Genomic DNA, 11,131 nt, shown 5'->3' with positions numbered 1-11,131 from the left:
CATTTTCACAAAAGAGTGCTCAGAGTTAGGAATTCAAATGTGTTGTGGAAAATAAAGTTATAGTTTTACAGTTGAGCTTATAACACATGAAATATTTACTCCCTGAACATAGTTTTTGTGATTTTCAGATTCAATTATCAATGGCCATATTTTATATTAAAAATGAATTTATAAAACCAAAACAATACAAAAAAACAAAAGAAAGAAAAGCATAGCCTCCACAAAAAGTTGCTCATGAATCAAGATCCTGAAGAAAATGGGGCATAAGGCTGATGGAAAGTCACTCCTGGTTCTGTGGGTCGCCTTCCCAGGGGACCAGAGCTTGTTTTGTGTCTCTAAGAGCCAGGACCCCCTGTCAAAGAGAACCTGCAATCCTGACCACAGTTTCCGTCATTAGGATTCTGTGTCAGTGTAGGAGCAGTTGGGGGTAAATGTGGAATTTGCCCTTCTACCTACTTCCTATGCTCCATCACACTCCCCATCTCCCTCCTTCCCCCAGCAAATCAATATTAGTAAGCTCCCCCCTAAAAGGCCCCCTCTTTTTTAAAAAACAAGTTTCATTCTCTGAAGCAATAGCAAACAACAGAACAAATCCGCCCCCACACTATGATGACCTCTAAATGTTTGAAGAACACGTTGGTCTCCATGTAGGGCTTCCTTGCTCCAGGTTAAACCAAGCCAGGTCCTCATACGATATTTTCTAAGCCTCTCGCTATCCTGGCCACCCTCCTTGGAAGTTATACCTGGGATTGTCAAGGGCCACTTTAAAGGCAGTGCCTGGAACTGACACTGTGGCCCTGTGCTCTGGCCAGAAAGACTTGAACTCTGCTAAGTCTTCAGAGGACATTTAGGAGGCATTTGTGTTCTCTGCTGCCCCTGTGGTGTATCCGCTGCAGTGGAGGACTCAACCTCAGAGCTTTGCCAAGTGAATGGCTGTTAGCTTAGCTCCCCTGCCTAACCCTGCCACCCAGCACCTGCTGTGCTGCTCTTGTGCACTTGCTGGGGGCTTGAGCTGCAGGTGGCACAGGGCCATTGGTGCCAATCACACCCAGCCACCCAGGAGACCCAGGCAGTGCTGTCTGTACTGTCACCAACAGGGCCCTGGCAGTCAGGTCTAGAGCCAAGCGGGTGAGGGGACACAGAGCGCCATGTTGCTCTACTAGCCATGGCCCTCCTCCCTGGCTCTGCTGAGGGAATCCCCTGGTCTTGCCCCCATTTCCCGCTTTGGGAAGAAACACCTCTCTTTCTTTCTTTCCTCCGAGAATCTTACCTAAGATCTTAGCATCTCCTTAGCCCTCCCTTTTTACTCTAGATCATCTGTACCTTTGCTGCAACTGTGGGCCTTGTCCTCCCTCTAGGTGTCTCTTGGAGGAGATAACCCTCCCCGACATGACAGGATTTTATCAAATTTCTACACACCCCATTTTTACCCTCACAGACCCCACGGTGTGCTCAGATCACAACAGAAGGCTCTCACTCTGCTGCCAAACTGCAGCACTCAACAGCCCACCTCGCTCGATGCACACCTCATCATCCCCTCAGTCTCTTCTCTCCACTGCTGGGACCACATTCCCAGACAACTTTAGAGCATCTCCCCCACCTCATTCTCAGAAGCACTGATTTGGCAGATTTGGGGGGGGGGTGGCCAGCAATGTCCTAACCTGTTTGCTTTTCCAGGGCTCATGTTTGCAGGCCTTCTCTTGGAACCACAACGGAAATCGTCCCCCACCCTTATGCAATTTCTCTGGGAGGCTTCAGCAGATAAATAAAGCCCTCGGCCTCTCCATTGGTCTACCTTTCCCAGCAGAGCACCTGAGCTAGTCCTGAAGCCTCCAGCACCTGCTCACCTTCCGGGGCCCCTCTGGAGCAGCCATGAAGTTCCCCATTCTGGTCCTCTGCCTTGCTCAGCTCTGGGACTGCTACGCTGTCCCGCCTGGCGTAGGTCTGGCCCATGGGCAACTGAACTGTGATGACCCAGAAGTAGAGCGAGTTGCTATGGTGGCTGTGGACTACATCAACAAGCACAGGAATCGAGGCTACAAGCACACCTTGAACCAGATTGACAAAGTGAAAGTGTGGCCTCGGGTAAGCGAACCTGCTGCATAGGAGCTGAGAGAGCCTGTTTGTGGAGCTTAACTGGGTGTCTCAAAAGATCACTTCTGCCAGCACAAGTGAAACTGCAGAGGATAAACCGATTTCTCCCCAGGAGGGAGGGAGGGAGGAAGTGGAGGGCAAGAGAGGACACATCCTGATCTCTACTTAGGAGTCACAAGGAAAGTGCGGGGGCTGGGGGAGAGTTGCAGGAGAAGAAAGGGATATTTTGAAGATCAAAGGGAAAAGGTGTGACTTGCTAGCACAACCTGGGTGTAAGAGACTAGATTCTAGTTCCCTAATTATCACTGACTGGAAATCACTTATCTTTCTTTGCTTCTGTTTTTCTGGATGAAGACTGAAAGTGAATGAAAAGAGCATTTGATAATTTACCTACCATATGCCAGGCCCTTTCACATGTATTATCTCCTTAACTCCTCCCACGCCCCAGTCCTGTGCCATAGGTATTGTCTTTGTCAGTTTGGAGAGGTGGGGAAAAGGCATCGGTCTACTGACTATTTTGAAATTAGATTGCATATCTGGTGAGGAATAATTCTTTCAGCAAATGTTGATTACAATCCTTCTGTGGGCAAGAACTAGTGTCAGATGCTGTATTAGGTTGAACAATGTGAAACTGCCATTTTTGTACATGAAAAGCAGTCAAATAGTGGCATTTTAGTGGCTGAACCCAATACAAAAGTGAGAAATGACATAGTGCCCACGAGAGGTTTATAATCTAGAAAGGCAAATAAGATAAACATCATCAGGTTGTCCAGATTGACTAACCTCTGATCTCCTAATGGGATAAAATATCTAAAATCAGGATAGTCCCAGACGGATTCAAGGAGCTCTGCAACCTTACTGAAGTCCAGAGAAAGCACAGATTCAGGGGGAATAAAACACAACGTGCACATGTGAGGGAAAGGTGACGAACAGGCGTGGTTTTCACTAAAGGCAGAGCTTGAGAATTACTTTCCTGGAGAAACCCAGGGGCGTGCAGCTCCTGTTCCCTGCAGCTCTGAGTGTGTTCAGGAAGTTAACTTGGACACATCTGCACATCATAAAACACAGCTTTCTCCAGGAGAAGAGATTTTGAGGCTTCGGGTACTAGTGAATAAGGCAGAACATATATCAGAGGCAAGAATAAATAGGGCAAAATAAAAAAGGCATACTTATACCTTCTTGATTTTCCAGGCTTTGAAGAAAGGATACAGAAATGGGTGAACTGGCAAGAACAATTCCAAGGAGTGTTACAAGCTCCCCTATCACTGGCCTGTGCTAGGGACTTAGAATACAGCTTCCTGTGTCAGAGAGGTGCGCCTCTTCCCCCTTACCACCAGCAGGGGGAAGTAGAGGGCAACAACTCTGCATCAAGCATTTGCAAACCGAAAAATCCAAGGACTTTTAGGAAGGAAAAGGAAATGGGGAAGGAAGGAATGTAGAGGATGAGAGAGAGGGGAGAAAAAAAGAAGTTGATGGAGGGATGGAGAAGATAAAGTAGATATTATGAGTAGAATAGTAAGCTTTTATTCTACAGCATCTTACTTTGCAGCTTAACTGAGAAAAATCCAAAGCTGACTTTTTAAAAGCTGCTCGAAAGGTGAAATTTTCAAACTTAAATCAATGTTAGCCCTCACTTTTAGGCTCCAAATAGAGCTCAGAGTGATAGCTGTGGTTTTATCAACCCATCCAGGCCCATGTCCCCTTCTTGGAGCACCTGTCCAGCCAGCAGGGGAGGACCAGGAGGCCCTATTGGGGTCCAGTCCGCAGGGCAGGTCAGAGGTGGATGGAGTTGCAGACTCACAGTAGAAATGACTTTCCTCACCTCTCCAACAGTGGGTGGGTTTAAGCTCAACAAGGACTTGCACTTCCACCCGATCAACAGGAACAGGGCAATCCACTCCTTACCTCTTCATTCTGTCTCCACAGCGGCCCACGGGAGAAGTGTTTGAGATTGAAATAGACACACTGGAAACCACCTGCCATGTACAGGATCCCACCCCTGTGGTCAATTGCTCTGTGAGGCAGCTGAGAGATCATGTGAGTGGCACTCTTAGGGTGCTTGCAGGAGGGTGGCGGGGGGTGCTGGGGGATGACCCATGATGTCCTGGAGAGGAGATCATGGTTGTGCAGAGAACAGGCCCATTTACCCAGCTGCTCAGCTGGCCCTCATGCCCAGCTAGCATGCAGTTTCTCAAACTGCCGTTTGAAACCTCCTTCCCTAGAGCTGATCTTTTGCAACAGTTCAACTTGCTTATTGCAGCCCTCCCACAATCAGAGTGTAATGGGCCAATATCATCCAGTGATGGTGATTTTGTGAGGCTCACCTTTGACAACCATGCCTGAGGGACCCGCTCCACCCCGGGGTGAGAAGTGAAGGGTCAACCCCATCTCCAGGGCCCTCACTGTGGGTTTATTTCTCCAGGCTGTGGAAGGAGATTGTGATTTCAGTGTGCTGAGACAGGACGGCCAGTTTTCCGTGTTGTTTGCAAAATGTGATTCCAGTCCAGGTAGAGATGATTCTCCTTATTTTATTTGACCTGGTAGAGAGAGTGAGGAAGGAACCTGCATTGTTATCTTGCATGAGTAGTTCTAGACCCTTTGATGGTGAGGAAAAGAAGAAGCCAAATTTCCTGGGTTCTGGGCTTTTAAAACTGGTTTAAAAGATGTTCTCATTGGAGGTGAAAATTGCCCTGGTAGAGAGAGAGGGACTCCTGCAGGAGTGTCAGCACGACAGGAGCCACCTGAAGGTTTAGTACGAAGCAGAGACATCGCATGAAGCCATTTGGATCATGTCTTAGCCCTTTCTAAATAAGCAGAGCTGGGTGAATGCCCCAGAGAATTACGGCCTATCCATTTATCTTCTCTGCGCCTAGACTCTGCAGAGGACGTGCGAAAAGTGTGCCCAGACTGCCCCCTGCTAGCTCCGCTTAACGACACCGGGGTGGCAAACGCTGTAGATGCTGCGCTGGAAGCTTTCAATGTGGATAACAATGGCTCCTACTTTCAGCTTGTGGAAATTACCCGGGCTCAACTTTTGGTAAGACTGAGATCTTTTGACAAAATGGGCAGTTTGGTGAAGCGTTGGGGAAAGAACATGATAAAGGAACAGTGAGGGACTGAGCAGGTGCAGGGGTAGCAATGGAAAGGCAAGGGGGGGATGGGAAAAAAAGGGAAAAGAGTCATGGAGGATGTGAGGACCCTGAGTGTCACGTGGGCCCAAAGAACCCTCAGTGCCTCCTCCATGCTGAGCCACTCTACCATAAATAGCCAGTCACTGCTTGTCCCCAGCTCCTCAGTTCTAGTTAACACCGGGGCTCACTGTTTAGCGGGTAGGAGTTCTCACATTACCCAAAAGGACTCACTGAAAATTCGTGGGTCTCCACATCCTTAACAGCCATCACCACTGGCCATCGACAACACTCGCATAATAGATGCTTATAAAGGTGCAAGCCTACTCATACAGATAAGCATATAATGGCAGGATCCCAAAATGCCTTTTGAATCACTGAAAAAAAATCTAATTGTGCTATAGATAGCTTAGCATATTTGAATGCAAAAGAATTCTAATATTTAAGAAAAATGGTATGCTGGATACCACCATGGCATACTTGGAAATGCACTGTATAGATGATAATTCCATTAGCCAGAATGTGTGCTTCTCAGAGGACGCCCACCCCGACACTATACCAAATAACAGAAATTTGATTATTTTAAATGTCCATATGCTTCTTAAGAACTTTTTAAAAAGCTTAAATATCTTCCATATTCTCACTTCTATTTTTCATTTGATTCTACTTGATACAATTTGTGGGAGAGGTATTAATTAATCTCTACTTTCCCTCCCCTTGGCGTAAACTTGGGTCTCAAAGTGCAGCCCCAAGAGAGAAGGCTGGGGGGCGGGGAAGCTGGATTTTCACTTGGATCAGCATAAGGTTGGTTTCTGGGCTCCCGATTCCTATTTAAAAACTCACTCTGTCCTGAATGATGGGCAGCAGTTACCTGCACCTCCTTTAGGGGAGACCCACCCCTAACCTCTGTGTACAAGCACTTCGGAATGTGAGGCCACAGTAACCACCCCATGCAACCCATCGGGGCTGTGTTTTCTGGCCACTCACTGTGGTGCTCCTTGCAGGGTGCAATGCCATGGCCCTGGCTACTTTTCTCTGGCTTCTCCTTCTCTGNTAAACTTGGGTCTCAAAGTGCAGCCCCAAGAGAGAAGGCTGGGGGGCGGGGAAGCTGGGTTTTCACTTGGATCAGCATAAGGTTGGTTTCTGGGCTCCCGATTCCTATTTAAAAACTCACTCTGTCCTGAATGATGGGCAGAAGTTACCTGCACCTCCTTTAGGGGAGACCCACCCCTAACCTCTGTGTACAAGCACTTCGGAATGTGAGGCCACAGTAACCACCCCATGCAACCCATCGGGGCTGTGTTTTCTGGCCACTCACTGTGGTGCTCCTTGCAGGGTGCAATGCCATGGCCCTGGCTACTTTTCTCTGGCTTCTCCTTCTCTGCCTTTTTCATGCTGTCATATTGCCTCATGAGCATTTTCATTTATTCTCATCAGCTTCTTCCACCTGCAACCTACGTGGAGTTTGCAGTGGCTGCCACTGACTGTGTTGCCAAAGAGGTCACAGACCCAGCCAAATGTAACTTGCTTGCAGAAAAGGTGAGTGGACCGGGTCCTGGGAGCAAGGGGCTGTGGAAAGGAGATCACTGTACAGAATACCCACTCCCTGTGGGGCTGCATCATGCCAGGCCCTCCTCTAGGATGTCACCTTCTCCCTTTAATAGCTGTCCCCGAATCATCTCATCTGCTGGACTCCCCTGGAGTTCAGAAAAACAGACTGTCCCTAAGTAAGCCAAGTCATGCCCTGTTGCTGGGACTGTGGAGTCCAGATTTGCTAGATACACCTCTGATATGAAATCTTTCAAGCCCTGAGCCAATAATGCCCACTTCTAGAATTTAGCCCAAAGAGACATTTGATAGAAATCTATCTATATACACATGAAACTAATGCAAAATAATACTGAAGGTAATTATCCCTGACTGGTGTAGATCAGTTAATTGGACATTGTCCCACAAAATTAAAGGTCACTGGTTTGATTCCTAGCCAGGGCACATGAGTGGGTTGCAGGTTCAGTCTCCAGTCAGGGTGTGTAAGAGAGGCAACCAATTGATGTTTCTCTCACACAGCAGTGTTTCTCTCTCTCTCTTTCTCTTTCCCTTCCCCTCTTTCTAAGAATAAATAAATAAAATTTAAAGAAAGTATTGAATGTAATTGAAAAGTAAAATTAAAAAAATAAATAAAAAGAAAAAATAAAATAGTTTCACAATTTAAAAACATATCTATAAAGATGATTTATCACAGATACAAAATGACCCCCAAAAGATCTGAATGTCTAACAGGGGAAAGCCATTTAATAAAATATGGCATATCAGTGAATAGAAAATTATACAGACACTAAAAATCATGTTTTCAAGGAATAATGAATTATGTGAGAAAATGCTCTCATATTACAGTAAGTGAAAAACACAGAATATAGAATGGTATAGTCACAATGATTTCAATTTTTAAATTATATATAACAGTATTTTAAAATAATAAAGAAAGACACAGTTGTTAGTGGAAGCTCTCCTGAGTTACTACCATTTAGGGGATGATGCATGATTTTTTCCATTCTCAAAGCATTTCTGTGCTTTCCACATTCTATAAAGAATTATATTCTTTATATATTCTGTAAGCAGACACTATAAACTTTCGACAAAACAGTTGAAAAAAGGAATTAAGAGTTCAATTTTTTCCCTTTGATGTGTTGGAGTATCAGTGAAGCTGGGGGGTGAAATACACTTACTGAACCAGTTCAACTAATTCCTGTCTTTCTGTGGCAGCAATATGGCTTCTGTAAGGCGACCATCTATAAGAAGGTTCTTGGGGGTGATCCTGGGGTTGCTGATGAAGTGTCCTGTACAGTGTTCCAAACACAGGTAATGGCATCAGGGATACACTTGCCCTCATCTTCAGAATTCGAAGACCCCTTAACCTGTATGCAGTGTGTTCGTAATCACAGGGCATTTGCTGCCCTGTCCCTCTGAGCCCCACAGTGATAAATAGCACTGGGTTGTGTGGAACCATCAACAAATGGGAGGGTATTTCAGCCATTCCTTCCCTTCCTGTGAGCTGGTGCCTACAGGGCAGAACCATCTTAGTAAGTAGTTGAAAAGGCCACCTTTTTTATCTGCAGGGAGTGGGAATGGTTTTCTGTGCTGCGGAGACCAGATGGCCAGCTCTGCCCAGCAGCTCCCAGTTGCTGCAGGTGTAGAGAACAAAGGGGGTGACAGGCTGTTGAAGGTTAGCCATCAAGTGGGGTGCTTTTGCTCATGGGACATAATGAGTCCACAACCCCCAAGACAACTGGGGAGAAGGGGTGACTGTAAGCCAGTTACCCTCCCATTGGCTCTGATGATAATCCTTTGCTCCTAGGTAGTCCTTTTTTTTTGCCAGATTCCTTGCAAGTAAAAATTATTATTGTGAAAGAACTGGGTGTGGCTTCACCCAGAAGCATGGGTGGCTTTGTCTGGGAGGAGAAAGATCGCTTGCTAACCTAAGGAAATGGTTCTCTCTCCACCCTGTGTTACTACAGCCTCAGCCAGACACCAATACACCCACCTCTGGGGTGGCTTCAGCTGTGCCTCCACCCCCTCCAGCTAACCTGCTGGCAGGTGGCAAGGTGGTGAGACCCCTCCTGGTGGCAGCTCCCCCGCCATCTGTACCAGTGAACCAGGCACACCATGACCTTCGCCACACCTTCCCAGGTGTGGCCTCAGTGGAGTCAGCCTCGGGAGAAGCATTCCAAGTGGGGAAAGCACACACGGCGGTACAGCCTGGAGTGCCTGCTGCTACTGGGCCACTGGTCCGCCCTTGCCCTGGGAGAATTAGACACTTCAAGATCTAGATGAAGGTCAGAGACGAGAAGGATTGGTGAAAAGAACATAGCCACCATTTTGTCCAAGTCTGAGTAGGGCTAGGGGCCTTGTCTGCTATCAAAGCAAGTGATACATGTGGTCTAGATTAATATCAAGCCTGGAATCCCAACTTCTCTTCACCCTTCAGAAAACAGAAGCAGAGGGGGTGACAGTTATGTCTGATAAGAGGGATAAAGCCAGCCACTCAGTGGTCATTGTTTGATGCTAAGCCACCACCACTGCTCTCCACCTTCTTTGACGTCACAAAAATGAGAGCTGGGGTTTTGACAGGTGTTCTGGCCAAGCTTGTATTTGCCTATTAATACAAGTGTCTGAAGGTCCTTCCTTAATAAAGAAGGTTCTAAGCTGAAATGTGGTCATGTTCATTGCCCACTCCCTCTAAGCTCATATGCATGGATTGTCTTCCCAACAGCCATGACACAAGTATTTCTAAGCAAAATCAAAGTGTAAATAGAGACAAAATAGAATGAAAAGCTGCTACATTACTATACACAGGAAAAAGTGAGACTAGAATCTGCTCAAAACCCATAGGATATGCCCATTTCCTCATGAGAAAATAATTCTTTTCCTAAAGTTCAAAATTAGTGCTAAAGGAGGACCAAGTGCCTGAACTTTGTACAGACAAGCCAACCGTTGTTTTCCCCAATACCTAGGTGAGGAGAGAATGGTACTTAATACAGGAACCTCACTTTAATTATATGTTTATTATATATATGTTTTAAATACCTGTTGATCATACTGAATACAGTTCATGTCATGATTTGGGATTGGTCTTTCTAGCCAATCCGTTTTAAGGCTTCAAGTGAAAGCTCTGGTTTGAAGAGAAGAGGACTACCTGGACAGGTAAATCCAGTGGACATTTGTAGACACTATTCAAGTGCTCAGATAACATAAAGCAATAAACAGTTCTCACTATAGAATTGTGCCCAGACAGTTTTAATTTTGGTCACCCAGCATTAGGTTGTTCTGAGCAACCCAAGTGATGGACCCCTTCATATGGAATTTTAAAGAGGTGGGACTAACAAGTAGTTGAGTTGTTTCATGTGAACCAAGAAGACTGATCAAGCACTGACCCTCACCTTACCACTCTTGCCTAGAGGATTTTCCAATAAGTCAGTATCCGGAAGGAATGGCCAAGAAGGTGGGAAAACCATTAGGTATCTCAGAAGCCAGGGAAGATGAGGAAGGTATGGTCAGCTGAGCTAAAGGCTGCAGAAAAAGCAATGAGAATGAAGACCCAGAAAAGGCCATGGTTAGCTGACCTACTTGGAGGTCATGGTAACCATTGGCAAACACAGTTTTACTAGACAGGTGGGTGTAAAAGCCTGGTGGCAGAGGGTTGATTGGTGGTATGTCTATGATAAGGAAATGAGAGGCACTTATATTCTCTTGCAAGGAGTTTCATGGTGAGGGGTAAGAGAGATAATGTGTAATTTAAAAGGATAACTGGGTGGAGAGAAGACTTTTTTTTTCAAGAAAGAATTTTGAGCCTATTTAGAGAAAAAGAGAAAAAGATGGAAGAAAAAAGGAAGATGATGATGGAGCAGGATGCCAGCAAATATATTTAGTGGAGAACTGGAAATGCAAAGATTTGAGCAACTCTGCCAAGGACCCCAGTTTTTCCTTGAGGGAGCTTGCAAGGAGATCCTGAAGAGTCACATTTCACCCAGTGCTAAAAGAGACTAATCTTCTGTCTACCCTTGTACACACAGGTGTGACTGAGGAAGCACATGGAGTATTCGTCACAATGTTTTCCATGGAAAGTGAGTGATAGATATCCCACCCAAAGTATCTTAAGCAAAAAGGGAAATGCTACTGCCTTGTGTACTGAGAATTCAAATGCACAAGTTCTCCCTAAGGCACAGCCAGATCCAGGGGTTCAAAAGATGTCATCTCTTCTCCCTTCCCCTCCCCTCCCCTCCCCTACCTCTCTCCATCTCTTAGCAATGCCAGCTTTCAGTCTTAGCTCAGATGGCCATTGATAATCTCACACCTACATAAGCATTAGTGCCTAAGGCTGAAGAGAGAGAAAAGGGTCAGTCAAGAAGAGT

At 46.0% G+C, this 11,131-nt stretch overlaps 1 protein-coding gene across 1 annotated transcript; it reads left to right on the top strand.

Moving 5' to 3' along the window:
- The first annotated feature begins 1,775 nt into the window (after positions 1-1,775).
- Positions 1,776-9,431, top strand: AHSG (alpha 2-HS glycoprotein). The gene is made up of 7 exons (XM_037027558.1): positions 1,776-2,085; positions 4,021-4,131; positions 4,517-4,601; positions 4,968-5,131; positions 6,660-6,761; positions 7,986-8,081; positions 8,723-9,431. Exons 1-7 carry the CDS (start codon positions 1,873-1,875, stop codon positions 9,047-9,049), a joined length of 1,098 nt encoding a protein of 365 aa, XP_036883453.1. The 5' UTR covers positions 1,776-1,872; the 3' UTR covers positions 9,050-9,431.
- Positions 9,432-11,131: the final 1,700 nt, after the last annotated feature.

The sequence above is a fragment of the Sturnira hondurensis genome, unplaced genomic scaffold (assembly GCF_014824575.4).
Source record: "Sturnira hondurensis isolate 20B ecotype Veracruz unplaced genomic scaffold, ASM1482457v3 Scaffold0019216, whole genome shotgun sequence".
NCBI classification, from domain to species: Eukaryota; Metazoa; Chordata; class Mammalia; order Chiroptera; family Phyllostomidae; genus Sturnira; species Sturnira hondurensis.
The sequence above is the reverse complement of the archived record's forward strand: the minus strand, read 5'-3'. Positions and strand labels throughout refer to the sequence as shown.